General features: G+C 56.8%; 3 protein-coding genes across 6 annotated transcripts; 2 read left to right on the top strand and 1 right to left on the bottom strand.

Annotated features, from left to right (window-relative positions):
* The first annotated feature begins 639 nt into the window (after nt 1-639).
* Nucleotides 640-9,016, top strand: TMEM269 (transmembrane protein 269). 2 transcript variants are annotated; one of them, XM_081341244.1, is made up of 8 exons: nt 640-780; nt 2,531-2,608; nt 3,009-3,075; nt 5,336-5,483; nt 5,866-5,963; nt 7,076-7,219; nt 7,619-7,819; nt 8,807-9,016. In XM_081341244.1, exons 3-8 carry the CDS (start codon nt 3,051-3,053, stop codon nt 8,914-8,916), a joined length of 726 nt encoding a protein of 241 aa, XP_081197370.1. In that variant the 5' UTR covers nt 640-780; nt 2,531-2,608; nt 3,009-3,050; the 3' UTR covers nt 8,917-9,016. The 2 variants fall into 2 exon arrangements, with proteins under 2 accessions (XP_081197370.1, XP_081197371.1); XM_081341245.1 differs by lacking the exon at nt 640-780 and having other exon boundaries at nt 2,096-2,608.
* On the bottom strand, nt 3,437-13,308 carry SVBP (small vasohibin binding protein). Of its 2 annotated transcripts, XR_014028202.1 has the most exons (3): nt 13,035-13,308; nt 11,358-11,524; nt 3,437-3,917 (listed from the first exon to the last, which is right to left on the bottom strand). XR_014028202.1 is itself a non-coding variant. In XM_081341246.1 (2 exons), exons 1-2 carry the CDS (start codon nt 13,209-13,211, stop codon nt 11,438-11,440), a joined length of 264 nt encoding a protein of 87 aa, XP_081197372.1. In that variant the 5' UTR covers nt 13,212-13,303; the 3' UTR covers nt 11,188-11,437. The 2 variants fall into 2 exon arrangements, 1 of the variants encoding a protein (XP_081197372.1); XM_081341246.1 differs by lacking the exon at nt 3,437-3,917 and having other exon boundaries at nt 11,188-11,524; nt 13,035-13,303.
* Nucleotides 13,309-13,492: 184 nt separating this feature from the next.
* Nucleotides 13,493-18,881, top strand: ERMAP (erythroblast membrane associated protein (Scianna blood group)). Of its 2 annotated transcripts, XM_081341241.1 has the most exons (5): nt 13,493-14,016; nt 15,744-15,839; nt 15,933-16,189; nt 16,286-16,401; nt 17,391-18,881. In XM_081341241.1, exons 1-5 carry the CDS (start codon nt 13,570-13,572, stop codon nt 17,939-17,941), a joined length of 1,467 nt encoding a protein of 488 aa, XP_081197367.1. In that variant the 5' UTR covers nt 13,493-13,569; the 3' UTR covers nt 17,942-18,881. The 2 variants fall into 2 exon arrangements, with proteins under 2 accessions (XP_081197367.1, XP_081197366.1); XM_081341240.1 differs by having other exon boundaries at nt 15,933-16,401.
* Nucleotides 18,882-19,443: the final 562 nt, after the last annotated feature.

The raw sequence follows: 19,443 nt of genomic DNA on the forward strand, positions 1-19,443 counted from the left end.
GGAAGAGGAGAGCTGTCCAGGGCAGAGGTGCCAAGGCTGGGGGGGGGTCCCTTGGCTGCTTTTCATTTCCGCAAAAGGAGACCTCTGATTTCGAAGTGGGGGGTGGGAGAGCAGGGAGAGGAGAGCTGCCCAGGGCAGAGGTGCCAAGACTGGGGGGGGTCCCTTTTCATTTCCGCAAAAGGAGACCTCTGATTTCGAAGTGGGGGGTGGGGGAGCAGGGAGAGGAGAGCTGCCCAGGGCAGAGGTGCCAAGGCTGGGGGGGGGTCCCTTGGCTGCTTTTCATTTCCGCAAAAGGAGACCTCTGATCTCGAAGTCGGGCGGGGGGGGGGGACAGGGAGAGGAGAGCTGCCCAGGGCAGAGGTGCCAAGGCTGGGGGTGGGAAAGAGGGGGGGGGCCTTTAGCAAGCAGACAAACGCCAGGAGCCAGAAGAAGGGAATGGGGAGGGGGCAAAGTCGCTCCACTACGCCCCCCCACCCCACTCCCACCGAACCGGCAGGTGCTGAAACGGGAAAAAAAAAAAGACTTTCCTGCGCTCCCGGGGAAGCAACCCCCCCCCCGCCACTCCAGCCCGCGGAGAGCCGGCAAGGCAAAGCCAGGCGACGGAGGCGGGGGGGTGGGGGGTGGAAAAGGCTGGGAGGCGGGGGGGGGAAGGCTGGGAGGAGGGGCCTGTCCCCGCCCCTTTTTCCCTCGTAGTGGAATTTTCCCCAGCGGCGGCGCTGCCGGGATGCGCAGCATAAAAGCGGCTGGCCAGGCGTCGGGGGGCAGCGGCGGCGGCGCAAGGTGAGCTTTGGAGGTGGTGGGGGGGGGGCAGGAGATCAGGTGCGCCGGGCGGGCGAGCGAGCGTCGGGGGGGGGGGGGTCTCTCGTCCGCCCGGCCGGTGGAGCTTCCACCTTCAGGCGCAGTCTACCTCCGTCCGGGTCCTTACGCCGGATTCTGGAAAGGAGGAGTGGGGTGGGCGGCGGGGCAGCCTCGGAGCCTCCGTTAATCGGGGGAGGGGGCTGTGCGGGGGGCGAGCCCCAAAGGTGGGACAGACCCCCACCCCCGCTTTTTTGGGGGGGGTGCGGGAATCCCGAGTCTCTCTCCACCTGCCCGGAAGCCCCCTCCCCCAAGCTGCCCCCCCTCCCCTGGCAACCCCGGAGAGAGGGAGGCGATCGAGTGCGGGATGCTACGAACAGGGAGGGGGTTTTATTTTATTTTTTCTCCCCCCACCCCAACTCTCTCTCTCCCCCCCCCGCCGCCGCCCCCCCCCGCCGCTTTGAACCCCCTCCCCCGCAAACCCACTGACCCAGAGGCGCAGCAATGCAAAGCGGAGTCAGCTGGAAGGAATTTGGCCCGGGAGGCTGGGCCAGGGCGTGTGAGTGTGTGAGTGTGTGTGTGTGTGTGTGTGTGTGTGTCTGTGTGTCTGTCTGTGTGTGTGTGTCTGTGTGTGTGTCTGTCTGTCTGTGTCTCTTTGTCTGTCTGTCTGTGTGTCTGTCTGTGCGTCTGTCTGTCTGTGTGTGTGTGTGTGTGTGTCTGTCTGTCTGTGTGTCTCTCTGTGTCTGTGTGTCTCTGTGTGTGTGTGTGTCTGTGTGTCTCTCTGTGTCTGTGTGTGTGTGTGTGTGTGTGTGTGTGTGTGTGTGCGCGCGATCCACCGCCCGCTAACTCCTGGGATGCACGCCCCTTCTCCCGTTTTGGGGGTGGGTGGGTGGGTCTGGGCACTTGAAGCCGACCCCCCCCCTCTGCCCGGCTCATAGCATCCCGGCTGGCATTGGTCCTTGCTCAGGCCTGCCCCCCCCTTCCCCTTGCCTGCAGACCTCAGAGCGCACGGGACCAGTTTTGTTTTTTCTCCCCCCCCCCTCCCTCCCTCCCTCCCTCCCTCCCACGCCACAGGCTTGACAGGCAAGTCAACCACACCAAACGGCCGATTTTCCCAGGCTGCCAGGGGGAAATCCCGGCTCCCATTCCCGCAGCATCCATTTCTCGGGCGCGCCGGAATGTTCTGCACCCACCCACCCACCTTGCACCCCCCCACCCACCCGCACTCACCCACCCACCCGTCAGTGGGTCGGTACAGGCCACCGAACCGAGTTAGTGAGAAAGAAAGTCTTTTTTTGTGTGCAGTAGAAATGGGCTAAGTCTTCACCCCCCGACAGGTTCTCATCCGTCGTTTGTTCCGCAGGAGGACGAAAAGAGGGTGTTGGTGGGGGGGGATGAAGAGCGCCGAGTGGGGGTACGCTGAAGTCAAATCCAAACCACCCCCACCCCCAAGTCTTTCCCAAAACCAAGCCGTCCCCACCAGTTGCCGGGATCCTCACCGGCAAACCCCGGCAAGCCCTGCCCTCCAGGCTGTTTGCCAGCTGTCTTCCCAGGGCAAACTGGGCAACGCTGCCCGGTTTTTCCATTTTTACGCTCCTCCAACTTAGCAGCCGGGTTTCGTACTCCACGGGATGAACGCAGCTGAGAATCTTTTTTTATTATTATTATTTTATTTTAAAAAAGCTATTTTTATCCTGGCTTTATTTTATTTTTTTTTTTTATTTTTTTTATATAGAAATAACTCGAGGCGGTTAAGACACCTGATCCTCCATCCTCCTTCGGTTTTCATCCTTAAAAACAGCTTTCCTGTGAGGTAAGTTAGGTTGAAACTGGACGGACCCGGCCCAAGGTCACCTGGTGGGCTTTGGCGGCTAAGGTGGGACTAGAACTCCCCGGCGCCTGGTTTCTTACCTGGGGCCGTCGCCGCTAGGTGAGATGATCTACCCCACTTGGGAACCCCCCCTAGCCCGCCCTCCCTTCATCCCTGCCTCTTCTTAAAACCCCGCTGCCCCCCAACTCGATGGGATCGATGCTTGCTTGCAGGGGGAAAATGCTAGAATTCCTGGCTTGGCAGGGGGGGGGGGGTGAACCGTGTTCATTGTTCACAAGCGGACAAAACCCCTCTGTGCTTTGTTTCGATGGCTCCCGATGGCTCCCTCTGCCAAGCGGCAGGCGGGCCTCTAACGGCCCCCCCCCCGTTTCATCCAATTCAGGGACATCGGTGGGCAGGGATTTCTGGCTGACAGTTGACCACAATGTGGATAGTATCGCCTCCTTCCGGTAAGTCAGATGCACACACACACACACACACACACACACACACAAACAGAGCTTCACCCAGGCCTCCTCTCTCCCCCACCAATGGCCGGTCTTCAACGGCCAGAAATAATAATAATAATAATAATAATAATAATAATAATAATAATAATAATAATAATAATAATAATAATAATAATAATAATAATAATAATAATAATAAATCTTTATTGTCAAAGTACAATATGTGTACATTGAGATTAGCTGAGCCTCCCCCCCCGTGCTCTCTCCCCCCAACACACAGTGACAACAAACCCTCCATCCCACCACACCATGTGAACCAACTACAGCACACACCACACACCTCCCAAGTCAATTCTGCGTAAGTTCACAGAGATTATATCCCATTTAAAAGCCTAACAGCCCACGGATAAAAGCTATTTTTCAGCCTCTTGGTACGGCTGGCTATACTCCTATACCTCCTACCGGATGGTAGGAGAGTCAAGAGATACCGTCCAGGGTGTGAGTCGTCCCTGAGAATCTAGCTTGGTTCCTTCCCCCTCCCACCCCCACCCCCCCAAAAAACCTAGGAACCAGAGGGGCCTATAATCCAGAAAGGAAGCCACCCCAAAGACAACGGGGGTCCCCTTTGGTCCAGAAAGGGCGAAAGGGCAGTTAACTCCCCCAGGCTCAATTGAGACTTACTTCCATCCACCGCACCAGCCTTCTTTGGCTTCCGCTGCGCGGAGAGGACCCATCCTTGGATGCCAGCGGCAACCTCCAAAGCAGACGGGGTGGTGGTGGTGCGCGCCCATTTCTCCCAGCTCTGCAGGGCTGCCAGGTCGGCCTCAGTCTCAACCCCGGGGCTGCGGGAGGGCAGAAAAAAAAACAGCTTGTTTTCACAGAATGCCGCCAGCCCAAACACCCAGGCCTATATATACCAAGCCAGGACCGCCAAAGCCCCTTTGGTGCTTGGTCTCTGGCCTTCTTCCCATCTCCCTTCCCTCCCACCTATCCTGGTACGGCTGTTCTGGTGCAGCGTTATCTTCCCTCCCCCCTCCCAGGGCCCAACCTTAGCACATCTGGCAGGAGCCAGGTTTACAGTCTTGATTGCTAGAAGTTAACTGCTGTGTCCCCCCCCCCAGCCCCTGGCTAAGTGCGATGCTTAGGGTGAGCCACAAAAGCCGGTCAACGCGTACATAATCCAGCGGTTTGTTGCAATGTGGCAACAGATTGTTTGGAAAGCTGGATGTTTGCCGCCCCCCCCCCCAAACTCTGGCATAGGAACAGAAGGGGTGGGGGGGGGAAACCAACTTCAGCGCTCAGAGAGAGAGGCATTTAGCTTGGGCTCCCCACAGATTCCCTGGGATTCTGATTTGGATGCAAATTGTTCCTGCGAGCTTAAAAGAGTCGGAACTGGGTGCCTGATTTGAACTTTGCTCCTTCCTGAGCGATTGTTTACCGCTGCGGGGTTTTTTTTGCACTCACAACTAACCGGCCGATGAATACGTGGATGCGTTCTGAGCCGCCGTGTGAAAACGGGGTCTATTTGGTTTGTGGGGAAGGGGGGGGGTCACCATCCCTGACCCTGCCCTTTATCTTGGGACTGGCGGGATTACTCGGCAGAATTTGCACGGGGGATAGGGGACGGTTCCCGTCCGCCACTAGAGAAGAGGTAGATTTAGAGGCTAAGGGTAGAGCGATGAAAGGAGAAGCTGCAAAAAAAAACAACGGACGGGGGCGCTTCCTGCCCCCCCCCTCTCCCAGACCCTTTGCCGGGCTCTCCTTTCCTATCTCAGCTCTGTTATCTGGAACCACATGCAATCCTCTGGGCGGAGACGCCCAAAGCCCGCAGCTGCCCGCGGGTGCCCAATGAGGCAGAGAATCCAGGTCGCTGGAGATGCGGGCAGCCGGTCATCGGTTGAGTTCCAGAGCTGAGTCATCAGCTGCCTTCCTGGCTGAAAGCCAGCCAACCTCTTCCGCCAGGCGGGGCTGGCCGTTTCACCACGGGAGAGAGGCTGAGGACACGGCTGGCTGCCTGCGCAACCTTGCGGCAGGCGCAGGTGTTAACGCACATGGACAGAATGAACGAACCATGTGTGTGCGGGGGGGGAGGGAAGCGGCACTTGGGAAAATGCTGGGCTCGCCTCCGTGTTTCCGCCAATGCGCACGGGCTTCCCACACGCAGGCTGAACACAGCTGGTCTCGCCACCCCCGAATGCCTCCTCTTTTGTAAAGAAGGGAGCGTGCTCAGAGGCTTCTCACCCTTTCTGATGTCTTCCAGGGATCTTCCAAAACACCAAGAAGCTTTTCTTGAGCGAGCGGGCAGGCCGCGTGCAAACCGTTGAGTTCCTGCGCAAGAATGCGGCCAACTCAATCTCCATGGCCAACCTCCTCATGGGCCTCTCCTCCGTCCTCTGTAGCCTCAACGGGTAGGTGGACGGTTGGCCCGGAGCTCTGCCGTAGCTCTCTCCGTTCAAGGACGGATCGACCCTGGGCGGGTTGGAAAGATCCCAGCCAGGGCCTCGGCACCACTCTTGTGCCACTGTGGGGCAGGGTGACCACCTGGCTGTGTATTTTCACACAGCAGCTTCTCCAGCCTCTGTGCTGGCTAAGCCAAGCTGCAGTCCTGTCCTTCTCCCTCCGTAGGCAAGGTCGGGATCTAGTTGGGTTCAAGACAGAGAGAATTCCTACTGCCCAGGCCTTTCTGGATCCAGAGATCGAGTGGGGTGGCAGCATCACCTGTGGGTGGGAGACGGGGAGAGCATCCACGGAGACCAGGGCGGGAAGCAATCTTGCCTTTTTCTCCTCCAGGCAGTACCACTACGCCTGCTGGCTAGTCCTGACTGGATTTGTGTTGGACCTTGCCGACGGAGCTGTGGCGAGGCAACTCAACGCCTGCTCTGCCTTGGGTGAGTCCCCACCCCCAATTCCCCTTGCGGGCCTTCCCCTTCAACTCACTTTAGTTGGGATCACCAAGATCTGCCCAACCTCCAGACGTTGTAGGATGTGGAAACAGCCAAGCCGCGCAGTTGTTGTTGTTAGTTGCGATGTCGTGTCCGACTCATCGCGACCCCATGGACAACCTTCCTCCAGGCCTTCCTGTCCTCTACCATCCTCTGGAGTCCATTTAAGCTCATGCCTACCGCTTTGGTGACTCCATCCAGCCACCTCCTTCTCTGTCGTCCCCTTCTTCTCTTGCCCTCAACCTTTCCCAGCATGAGGCTCTTCTCCAGTGAGTCCTTCCTTCTCATTAGGTGGCCAAAGTATTTGAGTTTTAGCTTCAGGATCTGACCTTCTAAAGAGCAGTCAGGGTTGATCTCCTCTAGGACTGACCGGTTTGGTCACCTTGCAGTCCAAGGGACTCGCAGGAGTCTTCTCCAGCACCAGAGTTCAAAGGCCTCAATTTTTGGTGCTCGGCCTTTCTTATGGCCCAACTTTCACAGCCGTACATTGCAACTGGTAACAGCCAAGCCGCGCAGGAGGTGGTCCTTAAAGGTGGTCCTTCTGCTGAGGGGAAAACCAGGCGCCGAGGGGGAATCCAAGAAAGAGGACGTCACAGAGCCACAGGAGGACAGGCAGAGGCCTCGGTCCTTCCAAGAAGTCCGTGGCTGCTATCTAGGCAGCCACGGGCCACTTCTTTCAAACCAAAGAAGGCCTGGAGCTGGGTCCCATTTCACTGTCTCGAGTGCCTTGGATGTCATTTGCGATGTGTGCCGTTGTGCCCACAGTAAAAAAATGACAATATCTTATCATCATTGGCCCATCTGGAGGATGCCAGATTGGGAAGGACGCCTTGATTCCCACCCCCCCTTTAAGTCCTCTTTTCTGGAAGTCTCCACCGCAAGTAAGCTGGGTAGTGTTTGCAGAGAGGTCGTCCCAAGAAGAGGGAGCGCTGAGGTTATTATTTCGTTTTGTGTCATCCAACGAATATAAAACCGAGACCTCTGTCCTCGGCTAGTGACCCTGGGCAGACCCTGGCTTTGACTGAGACTAGCTGCGTTGCTTTTTGCCTCGCCTGCAGGGGCTAAACTGGACGACTTTGCCGACTTCACATCTTTCGGCCTGGCCACGGGGCTCCTGCTGCAGGCCCATGGCTTCCTCGACGGCCTGCTGGTGATCGTCTACGTGCTGGCGGTGTTCACGCGGCTCTGCTTCTTCTCCAGTGGTGAGCCTGCCACTGCGCCTGGATGGGGGCGGGCAGAGGGTGGGGGGTGGCTTTTAAAAAGTTGTCTTCCTCTCCCTTTGATGCCACAAGTAGTCATTGCTGGCTCTTTCTCGGGTTAAGAGGAAAGGGGGTTTTTTGACAGGAAAAGTGGCGTCTTGATTCCGTGCTTTGCAAAAAAAAAAAAAACATTCTGGGTGCTGCCGTTCCATAAAGGAGCTGGTGCGCTTTTCAACGTACTTCCAAGCTGATTTTTTAACCCATCCAACAGCACAAACGGATCGTTGCGATGGCGCAACATAGCCCGTCTTTTTTGTGCGCCTGGCTAGGCGACGCAGGGCTACGTCTGCACCTCGGCGAATTGGTGCCTATCTTTTCTCCTCTCTTCTCTTCCATCTGCAGGGACGCCCTTTGTGTACCGGGGGTTGCCATGCCCCTATGGGTCGTCCATGGTAGCAGCCACCTACTTCCTGACCGGTGGTAACCTGGTGGCCATGCGCATGGTGGCCATAGTGATGATCCTCCTCATGGTGGACCAGGGTTTCTACCCCCACGACAAGGTGCTGGAGTCCCAGGCTTGGAAAAAGGCCATCTTCGCAGGAGGTATGTCCAGAGTCTTTCCTGGCCTGCCCAATCTGGAAATCAAACGGGAAGGAGTTCCCTTGTCGTGAGACTAGGCTCGTCTGTCTTTTTGTAAAAAAAAAAAGGCTTATTTGCAGTCACTTTGGAGATTCAGACATAGTTTGAACCCATCTAATCACCTCTAAAAGTTTGAGCTGGTCTTTGAAAGCTCAGAAGCTCTTTTGCTAAGAGCCTAAGGGTCCCCAGCCCCTGGTCCATGGACTGGCATGCCAGCAACCGGTCCGCACAAACAAGCAGAGCCCCGTTAGTGGGATGCAGGCAGCACACCAAACCATGCACACTCCGGTCCGTGGAAAAACTGGTCCCTGGTGCCCCAAAGGTTGGGGACCTCTGGTCTAGAGGGGCGTTTGATTGCTCCGAAATCTGGGCATTGCAGTCTCATTAGAGTGGAAGAGCTGGCTAAAAATAAAAACAAAAGCAGAGACTCTATGGGCGTGAGAAGCTAAAACGGCTCGGTTTGGGGAAAAATAAAAATGCAAAGTGCCCTTCGTGCTTAAATGTGCAAACAAACCTGGATTCAGGGGACAGCGAGGTCTCTACTGATGTTGCCTCACGTCCTTCTGAATCTCAAAACTCCGCAATTCGCAGTACTAGTTGATCCCTTTCCTTGCAAGACTTTGTGGTAAACAGAAGTGAACAAAGTGCTCCCGTTTCCGCTGGGGGAAAAAACCTGAATGGGTGGGGATTGCAACAAAGGTGTGCTGATACTCCAGAGTGCAGGGCTAACGGGACTTTGGACCCCATAAATCCACTAATCTTCAGCGGGAATCCACCTGTGATCTGGAGGCACAAGACTGTTGTGTCTGACGGCCTAAAACCGAAAGCCGACGGGTCTTCAAAATATCACGGGTCTTTCAAAACATCACGGGGTGGTGCCAAGGAAAGGATACAGAATCCCATCTGGCTCGCATCGTTTCTTTTTCATTCTTCCACCCTTGGCCATTGCAGGTATCTTGGCGCTCCTGTTTCACACCTCCTTCATGGCCTCTCTCTACTTCCTCATTTGGTCCGTGTCGTACGTTTTCTTCCCCAACACTTTGTGGAGTTGCAAAGTCTAACCTCTTCGGTGGACGTTTTGAGTGGACGATGCCAGCACTCGCACCCTGCCCGAGGCAGTCTTCGGCGACTGGGAAGATGGACGGAGCCAGTGGTTTTTTTGTTTTTTTTTTAAAAATCCACATTTTGCCTCAAGTTTTTCCATCATCCTGAGGCGAGAAAACGTCTGGGAGGTTTAGCCATCGTTTCTGGCAGCGTTCCCCTCGCTGGGCTGCCTGTTGCCTGAAGAATGAAGTCAACAGCTGCCTGACAGGCTGAGCCTTTGGCCAGTGTAGATATGTATGGATTCTTTTTACAGATATATATATATATATATATAAAGTGCAATATAGTTTTAAGAGGCAAAATTCTTGCTTAAGATTTTTTTTTTTAAAGCCAATAATTTACTCACTGATAGCTTTCAGGGACAAGGGGAAAACTTGAATTCAGAGCTCTTCTCTTGCCACTTTCCACTCTTGTGACGCTGGTCCTTCCTTCTTTAACCTGATTTCTGCAACAAATGAGCTAGCTGGGTTTGCCACCTTGGCACTGAGGCAGAAGGAACTCCCATTGCTTTTGGAGCCAAATTTGGCCCTTAAGAGAAAGAGGGAAGTTATCCCTCACGTGACTGCCCTCTTGTTATCCAGGCCATTAGTAGCAGGAGAGCAAAGTCCGGCTCTTAATGGCTGAGATGATATTAAACTACCTTTCACCCACAACTGATAGTCAAAACTCTCTTTGCTCGTTGAAAGACTCCACTGCTTGTGAAGGAAGTTGCGGTCTTTTGCACGCGTGGGTGAGTAGCCTTTCCACAGAGTAGGACATCTGAAAAACCTCAATCTGCCATCCAGAATCTCTAAGCCAACCTCCATCGACATGGGGAGGAACTGCTGCTGGAGACAAGTTTGGGAATGATTCCCTCCAGCTGGGCCTCCCAATCAAGTCCGGATCTTGTGTAAAGAAAGATTTCCGGAAGCAGGTTGCCGAGCAAACAGGCCAGTCATTCTCCATCATCCAGGTCAGGGTTGTCCCAAAGGTGCAACTGGACTTTTTCTTTGAAGGCGTTTTGCTTCTCATCCCAAGAAGCTTCTTCAGCTCTGGACCAAACTCCTTCCGAGGAATCCCACCCACTCACTGATATGTGAGTGGGCGTGTATGTGGACGATACTTGGATCAAGACCAAAACACAGGAACTGGAAGTGTTCACCCAAACATATATGAACTCCGTGGACAGATACATCAAATTCACGCCAAAACAGAGTTGAAGCAGCTTCTTGGATGAGAAGCGAAATGTCTTCAAAAAAAACAACAGTAAAGTCCAGTCGCCTCTTGAAAAAGCACCTTTGGGACAAAGCCAGTGCGTGGCGTCCTTCCCACCACGCATCCCTCTGCTACCAGTCGGGAGCTAAAGGGAGGTGTAAACTGCCAATATCTGTGTTGACCAGCTTTGCCAAAGGAATCCTTTGTACACCTTACTGGCAGGTCTGCGATCTAGAATTCCATCGTGACTTCAACTCTCGCCAGAATCGTGGCAGAAATTTGAGATTTGTGTTGCGAAAAGAGGAGGGCCAAATGCCTGTGCCAGGCAGCGCTTTTAATATTTTTTTATATTTATCAGGGTAGTGAAGTACATTTGGAAAACGGTCTCCCCCCCCCCCCCGAGAGCTCATTAAATAAAAAAACTCCAGAAAGCGGGAAGATGACGTTGGGTCATCGGAAAACTCTACTTCTTGTGTTTGGGGGGGGGGAAATATTAAACTGGGGAAAACCACGAAGAGATTTCCTTGTGTTTTTGGTTTTGTACGGTGCGTGCGCTTGGGAACTGTGACAAGCAAAGGTAGGCAGGAGGGAGGAGGCTGTAGTGTTACAATCTTTACTGCCACACAAATTTCACATTGTGAGCTAAGCAGACATAAAGGGGGGAAAGGAGGGGAGGGGGAACAGAGAAAGTCTGCTGTAGTGATGACAGTAGATGGGAGAGGAAGTCGCCCCCCCTTCTTATAAACCTTGAGCAAAGAGGGAGGGAACGTCATCAGGTTTCAGATATACAAAAAAACATTTCTGTGCAGCAAGAAATCATTTGAACAACTTTACGTCACACCAAACAATCAGAGCCTCAGGACTGTTCTCCATTTATTTACCCATCAGTGACTTACAAGCAATGCCTCCACGTGAAGAGGGCGGCATATCCCGAATCTCTGTTTTGGGTGAGGGAAAAGGAAGGGAAACTTTTTTTTCCCTGGCTTTTGGAAGTATCGCAACGGTCCTGACCATATCTGCACTGGACTTTGGTCTCACAGACAGATATTTATTTGCACACATATAAAACACATTTATTTAATAAATAGGATTAAAAAAAACACAACAGTTCAAACAATGCAAGGACTTGGACTTTTGGTGGACCTGGAAGCGGCTGAGTGGCACGGCCGTAGCCCAGAGGAAAAAGGGTCTGGGGACTTCTCACCGTGGTTTAACAGACCACTGACCGTGGTCCAGTGTCCAGACCTTGACTGAAGTCTAGTGTGGGGAGCGAAGATCCGGCTGTCACTCAGTGGAAGCCCTCATCTGCTTGCAGAAGGCATCAAACTGTTGCTGTTCCAGCTCCGTCATCACCCGGTTGAGGGCATAGATCTGCAGGCCAAAGCAGAGGTTAAGCCATTGTCCCCAAACTCTTCAACTCATGAAATTGTTCGTCTACCCGGAAACATTACAGGAAAATAATCTGATAAATACTATTTTAATAGTACAATACTAATACTACTACTACTACTAATAACGCAAACATCTGCCTATCTTAGGTCCTTGGGAAAGGCTTGCCCAAAACCAAACATTTCCTTTACTGCACAATGAACGATAATAACTTAGATGGTCCCACTGACCCTTGGGTGGTTGTTTTTTCTTTTTTTTTGTCAATATTGACATTTTTAGATTAGACCCAAAACATCCCAGCCCTCAGGGGAAGACAAATGGAAAGCTACCAACAAGGATTTCCTCCCATAAAACAGAGGCTTGCCTTGCCAACCCTTTTAGGGCCTTAGAGCAGGGGTAGGCAACCTTGGTTGTTTTATGACTGGTGGACTTCAACTCCCAGAATTCCTGAGCCAGCCATGCTGAGGGAAAAGGGAGGGGTTTCCAAGCTGAGCCACGCTGGCTCAGGAATTCTGGGAGTTGAAGTCCACCAGTCATAAAACAGCCAAGGTTGCCTACCCCTGGCCTAGAGGAAAAAACCGAAATTATTTATTTGACCTTTATCCCACCTTTATTACCTAATACCAGCAGTCCTCGACTTACAACCATTCCTTTCGTGACCTTTCAAGGTTACAACGGCCCTGAAAAAAAGGGACTTATGACCGTTTTTGAGACTCTACGACCGTTGCAGCATCCCGAGGGTCACGTGATCCAAATTCAGACGTTTTGACAACTGGCTCACATTTATGACCGGTGTCAGTGTGCGTGTGTGTGTCCGTGTGAGACATGATCCATTTATGCGACCTTCTGACAAAAGAGGTCCTGGGGGAGCCGGTTTCACTTAACCACCATGTGGCTCACTTAATGACCCTGTTGCAGCATCCCGAGGGTCACATGATCCAAATTCAGACGTTTGACAACTGGCTCACGTTTATGACCGGTGTCAGCGTGTGTGTGTGTCCGTGTGTATCCGTGTGTGAGTGACATGATCCAGTTTTGCGACCTTCTGACAATCTGGTCCTGGGGGAGCCGGATTCACTTAACCACCACGCGGCTCACTTAATGACCGCAGTGATTCGCTTAACAAACGTGGCAAGGAAGGTCGTCAAACACGGGGGGGGGGGGGAGACCGAAATTCATTGAACAAACGCCTCGCTTAGCAACGGAAATCTCGGGCTCAAGCACGGTCGTAAGTCGAGGACCGCCTGCACTGACGCTGAGGATCAACCCCCCCCTTGAAGAGCAAAGCGGGGGGGGGTCTTGACAAGGCTTCCCCCCCCAAATCTCTCCTCAGGAGCCCCCTAAATCAGACGCCACAGTGGCGGGGAGTTCCCCAGGGCTTCATTCCCTGCGGGGAAAGCTCAGCGAAGCCGGGGAAGGGGCGTTTGGTAGGCCGCAGCCTTATTTCAAGCGGGCCCCCGCCTCAGGGCTCCCCTCAGAGACCGCCGCCCACCTCGGCGCGCTGCCGCTGCTTCAGCTCCTGCTGGGCCGAGCGCTGCTTGGCCTTCTCCAGCCGGGCGTTGCTACCGCCGCCGCCGCCGGAGCCCGGGCCCTCCTTGCCTTTGGCGGGCGGCGGCAGAGGCGGCGGCGGCGGCGGCTGCTTCTCGCGGCGGCCCCCGCCGGGCTCCATTCCCCCCTCAACCTCACCAAAATGGCGGCCCAGAGCAGCGCCTCACCGCGCAGGCGTCCCTTCTCCCGCCGCGTCACAAAGCCACCATCGACGGCGGCGCGGCCCAGAGCGGCGCGGCCCTGACGCGCAAGAGTCAGGCGCCGCTTCCGGGCCGGGCTACCGGAAGTCTACCGAGAAGCGGCCGGAAGGGTGGGTGGGAAAGAGAGGATGGGTTCCGATTCGTCTCTTTTCTGGGCGGGGCCTGCCCGCCCGCCTCTACTGCGCAGGCGCCCTCAGCCCCCGGCCGCCCGAGTGCCCGCAGGAGAGGAAAGCGGCGCGCGGCGGGAGGAGGAAAGAGGGGGAAAAAAGAAGAGCCGCCATGGCGGTGCCGGCGCCGGGCTGCAGCTTGAAGGACGAGCTGCTGTGCCCGATCTGCCTGGGCCTCTACCAGGAGCCGGTCAGCTTCGGCTGCGAGCACTACTTCTGCCGCCGTTGCATCTCCGAGCACTGGAGCCGGCAGGAAGCGCAAGCGGCGCCCGCCCGGGATTGCCCCGAGTGCCGCCGGGCTTTCTCGGCTCCCGCCTTGGCTCCCAGCCTCAAGCTGGCCAACATCGTCGAGCGTTTCGCCTCCTGCCCTCCCGAAGCGGGGCTGGGCGTCGGCAGGGGAGCCGGCCGGGCCGGGGGTTCGCCTTGCGGGAAAGCCCACGCCAAAGTCCGCCTCTTCTGCCTGACCGACCGCGCCGTCGTCTGCTTCTTCTGCGACCGGCCCGCTTTGCACGAGCAGCACCAGGTCACCGGCCTGGACGAGGCCTTCGAGGAGATGCAGGTGGGGGAGGGGCTGCCAGAGCCCCGGACACGCCCCCCCCGGGGAAGCCCCTCCCCCTTGCCAGGCCATGGAGGTGGGGGGGGCTCCCTGCCTCCCCGGGATGGGGGTCAGGGGGGCAGCAGGGGCTGTGCTGGGTCTCCAAGGGTGGGAGGGGCACTCCTGCTTTCCTGGGTGGGTGGGGGGCACTTGGGAACCTGCCTTGCCCCCCCCCCCCATGCCAGGCCCTGGGGGGGCTCCCTGACTCCCCAGGATGGGGGCCAGGCTGGCCAAGGGGCACTCCTGCTTCTCTGGGGAGGGGGCAGCCGGAGCCCTGCTTTGCCCCCCGTGCCAGGCCCTGGGGGGCTCCCTGACTCCCCAGGATGGGGGCCAGGCTGCCATGGGGGCAGCTGGGGTCTGTTATGTCTTTGGGGTGGGGGCCAGGCTGGCCAAGGGGCACTACTGCTTCTCTGGGGAGGGGGCACTTTGGGGCCCTGCTTTGCCCCCCATGCCAGGCACTGGGGGGCTCCCTGACTCCCCAGGATGGGGACCAGGCTGGCATGGGGGTAGCTGGGAGTGTCCTCTGGCTCAGGGTGGGTGCCAGGCTGGCCAAGGGGGCACTCCTGCTTCTCTGGGGAGGGGGCACTTTGGGGCCCTGCTTTGCCCCCCATGCCAGGCCCTGGGGGGGGGCTCTCTGACTCCCCAGGATGGGGACCAGGCTGGCATGGGGGTAGCTGGGAGTGTCCTCTGGCCGAGGGTGGGGGCTAGGCTGGCCAAGGGGCACTCCTGCTTCTCTGGGGAGGGGGCAGCCGGAGCCCTGCTTTGCCCCCCATGCCAGCCCCTGGGGACACCCTGACTCCCCAGGATGGGGGCCAGGCTAGCATGGGGGCAGCTAGGAGTCTCCTCTGGCCCAGGGTAGGTGCCAGGCTGGCCAAGGGGCACTCCTGCTTCTCTGGGGAGGGGGCAGCCGGAGCCCTGCTTTGCCCCCCCCGTGCCAGGCCCTGGGGGGCTCCCTGACTCCCCAGGATGGGGGCCAGGCTGGCATGGGGGCAGCTGGGAGTCTCCCCTGGTCCAGGGTGGGGGCCAGGCTGGCCAAGGGGCACTACTGCTTTTCTGGGGAGGGGGCACTTGGGGACCTGCCTTGCCCTCCCATGCCAGGCCCTGGGGGGGCTCTCTGACTCCCCAGGATGGGGGCCAGCCTGGCATGGGGGCAACTGGGGTGTGTTATGTCTTTGGGGTGGGTGCCAGGCTGGCCAAGGGGCACTCCTGCTTCCCTGGGGAGGGGGCAATCATAGGGACTCCCTGACTCCCCAGCATGGGGGCCAGGCTGGCATGGGGACAGGTGGGGTCTGCTGTGTCTCCAGGCTGAGTGCCAGGCTGGCCAAGGGGGCACTCCTGCTTCTCTGGGGAGGGGGCAGCCGGAGCCCTGCTTTGCCCCCCATGCCAGGCCCTGGGGGGCTCCCTGACTCCCCAGGATGGGTGCCAGGGGTCAGCTGGGCTCTGTTATGTCTTTGGGGTGGGTGCCAGGCTGGCCAAGGGGGACTCCTCCTTCCCTGGGGGGGGGAGAGAAGAAACATCTGGGGCCCTGCTCTGCCCCTGTTGTGGAGCAGCCAGGAGGTGGGGCTCCCTGCTTCTCCATGGTGGGTGCCCGCTCGAGCTCCCACTCTCCACCCCACCCTGCCTGGGACAAGCTGGGGGCTGCCCAGACGCCGCCGAGAGCCCCTCGCCCCAATGCCGGTCTCTCGTTCCAGAGGGAACTGAAGGAACAGCTGCAGACCCTCCAGGACAGCGAGCGTGGCCACACGGAGGCCCTGGCTCTGCTGAAGCACCAGCTGGCTGAGACCAAGGTAAGGGCCGGGCGGGGGGGGGTGTCTTTCCCGACCGTCCCCATCCCCTGGGGGTGGGCCGGGACTCACCCGCCGCCTGCCTGTGTCTTCCAGTCCTCGGCCAAGAGCCTGCGGGCCACCATCGGCGAGGCCTTTGAGCGGTTGCACAGGCTGCTCCGCGAACGCCAGAAGGCCATGCTGGAGGAGCTGGAGGCCGACACGGCCCGGACGCTGACCGACATCGAGCAGAAGATCCAGCGCTACAGCCAGCAGCTGCGCAAAGTGCAAGAGGGCAGCCAGATCATTCAGGAAAGGCTGGTGGAAACCGACAAGCACTGCTTCCTGGCGGGCATCGCCTCGCTCTCGGAGAGGTGGGTGGAGCCGGGGGTGGGGCGGGGCCAGGGGGCGGGGCCAGGGACACAGCAGTGGCTAACCTCAGTCTCCTTTCCCACCCCCCACCCCCCAAGGCTGAAGGGGAAGATCCACGAAACTAACCTCACCTACGAAGACTTTCCCACTTCGAAGTACATGGGGCCTCTGCAGTACACCATCTGGAAATCCCTCTTCCAGGACATCCAGCCAGGTGAGTCAGCTCAGGTAGATAGCAGTAGCAGCTAGACTTACATACCGCTTCGCGGTGCTTTGCAGCCCTCTCTGAGCGGGTTTGCAGAGTCAGCATATTTGCCCCCCCAACAATCTGGCTCCTCATTTTACCCACCTCGGAAAGCTGACTCGACCTTGAGCCGGTCAGGATCGAACTCCCGGCAGTGGGCAGAGTCAGCCTGCAATGCTGCCTTCTAACCACTGCGCCACCACAGCTTCCTTCCTTCCTGTTCCTTATTTTCCTTCCTTCCTTCCTTCCTTCCTTCCTTCCTTCCTTCCTTCCTTCCTTCCTTCCTTCCTTCCTTCCTTCCTTCCTTCCTTATAAAGCTTATATATCACTTCACAGTGCTTTGCAGCCCCCTCTAAGCGGTTTACAGAGTTGGCATATTTGCCCCGCAATAATCTGGGTCCTCATTTTACTGACCTGGGAAGGATGGAAGGATCGAACTGCTGGCTGTGGGCAGAGTTTGCCTGCAGTGCTGCACGCTAACCGCTGCGCCACCACGGCTCTTAACGCAACATCCGATCAGCTACAGCAATAGCAGTAGCGCTTAGACTTAGATACCGCTTCACAGTGCTTTTACAATCCTCTCTGAGCGGGTTTAAAGAGTCAGCCTCTTGCCCCACCATCAATCTGGGTCCTCATTTTACCGACCTTGGAAGGATGGAAGGCTGAGTCGACCTTCAGCCGGTCAGGATCGAACTGCCAAACTGCTGGCAGTTCAGCAGAAGCAGCCTGCAGTCCTGCACTCTGGCCAGTGTGCCACCATCGGTGGTGTAGGGATGGTAGGGAAACCCACCCCGGCCTTCAAATCTCCAGACGGCAATTTAACCCCACGTTTATCCTTTTTGGCGTTGCCTTCTCTGTGGTGACCCCCCTCTCCAGAGCACTGAGCTACCATCCTCCCCTGGAGATCCTCTTCCCCGTCCAGGCAACCTCACTCCGGCTTCTCCCTTCCCTCCCCCTAGTGCCTGCCATGCTGACCCTGGACCCGGCCACCGCTCACCAGCGCCTGATCCTCTCCGACGACTGCACCCTTGTCTCCTACGGGAATTTGCACCCGCAGCCGCTGCAGGACTCGCCCAAGCGCTTCGACGTGGAGGTGTCGGTGCTGGGCTCGGAGGCCTTCAGCAGCGGCATCCACTACTGGGAGGTGGTGGTCTCGGAGAAGACCCAGTGGATGATCGGGCTGGCCCACGAGGCCGTCACCCGCAAGGGCAACATCCAGATCCAGCCCAGCCGCGGCTTCTACTGCATCGTCATGCACGATGGGAACCAGTACAGCGCCTGCACCGAGCCCTGGACGCGGCTGAACGTCAAGAGCAAGCTGGAGAAGGTGGGGGTCTTCCTGGACTACGCCAAGGGGCTGCTAATTTTCTACAACGCCGACGATATGTCGTGGCTTTACACCTTCCGGGAGAAGTTTCCCGGGAAACTCTGCTCTTATTTCAGCCCCGGACAGAGCCACGCCAACGGGAAGAACGTGCAGCCACTCCGGATCAACACCATCCGGATCTGAGGACTCTCTTGGGTCTCGTCTCTCTTCCCGGTGCGGAACAGAGAAAATAGCCCGATGGCTGGCAAAACGTGAGCTTTTTCTGGGATAATTTTTTCCCAGCTGCCAGGACTGAACAAACAAGGAAACCGGGGCCGCTTAAGCATTCTCCTAGGGCAGAGCGTGGAAAGCCGCTCTTGTAAACCATGGGCCTTGGACTCCTTCCTGGGGGATGGAAGGCGCAGTGAGGAAAGGTATAATGGGGAGTTTGGGGGGGGCGCTTTTAAGGTGGAGGGCTGTCTTGTGTTCCCATTGTCGGCCTTGTTCAGGCAACCCTTTTGTTTTTGCATGCTGTCCCCCCAAAGTTCCCCAGTCCTGTCATTTTTGCAAAAGTGGGGGGGGGGGGAAGTGGGAGAGACAGGGAGAGGGAGGGAAGGAAGTGCCACGCTGTGGATCTTATTAGCTGGTTTTAATTCCTGCTCCTTAACTGGGCAGGAAGCGTCGGGAACAAGCGGACCAGCCAGAAAATAAACAGGGCTTAACGGGTCTTAACTCTCAGTAGGGAGGCTTGTCTTGTAACCTCTGGGATGTGTTTGTTGTAAAAGGGGGCAAAAATAGAATTATTGGCTGTTTACAGTGTTGAAACGGGAGGGTTGCCAAGCCTCCTCATTCAAAGGCTGAGGGACGAGGTTGGCTTTAGCAAGCTTAACCCGACTGCTGAATTAATTAATTAATTAATCCCTGTTCTGGGTCTCCTGAAGGTGCGAAGCCTCCCAAAGCCAGCAGGGTCTACGTTGACCTGCTGAAAGCCCACCGGGCGGTTAAAACAAAGCTATCCCATTTCGGAATACGAGTCGTTGGGATGGAAGGTTTGGTGCTAAATCTCGAACTGTTACGGGTGACAACTCCGAGCTGGCCACAAGAGGGCAGCGTCGGCTTACGTCACGCCATTAAACCACCTGCGGGGGAGGGGGGGCTGCGGGGGGGGGGAGGTGTAAAGGGGGGGTGTCTGGAGGAGGGGGAAGGGGAGGAAAATGTTATTTGATGAGTTTGGACAGGGGGATGGCCAGAGAATTCAGCTGGAGCTCCCCTGCCAGAGGTGAGCTCTTCCATTGAGTCTGTAATTAAAAGTTTGGCCAGTAGGTGGAGCTTTCTTGCAAGGCTTTTATGTTTTGTGAATTTGGGGTGGGGGGAAATGGGGGGGAGGCTGATGGGGGGATCGGCTGGAAGTCTGGGCCAGAGCCGAGTGATTTGAGGCTCTGTCTCCCTTTGGCTCTGTCTGCACTTGGCACCCCAAAATCCAGAGAATTGGGTGCCGCAAGGCTGGCTGAGATACATGCTGGTTTGTCGGAGTTTGATTCTAGCTGGGTTTTATCCAGCAACGCCTCTTTTGTTCCAAGGCCTGCAGTGTCGGCTGCGTTCACATGTAAAGGTAAAGCTTCCCCCGCACATGCGTGCTAGTCGTTTCCGAAGAGCCAGCGCTTGTCCAAGGACGTCTCTGTGGTCACGTGGCCGGCATGACTAGA

Source organism: Vipera berus (assembly GCF_964194415.1).
Source record: "Vipera berus genome assembly, chromosome: 17".
Lineage (NCBI taxonomy): Eukaryota > Metazoa > Chordata > Lepidosauria > Squamata > Viperidae > Vipera > Vipera berus.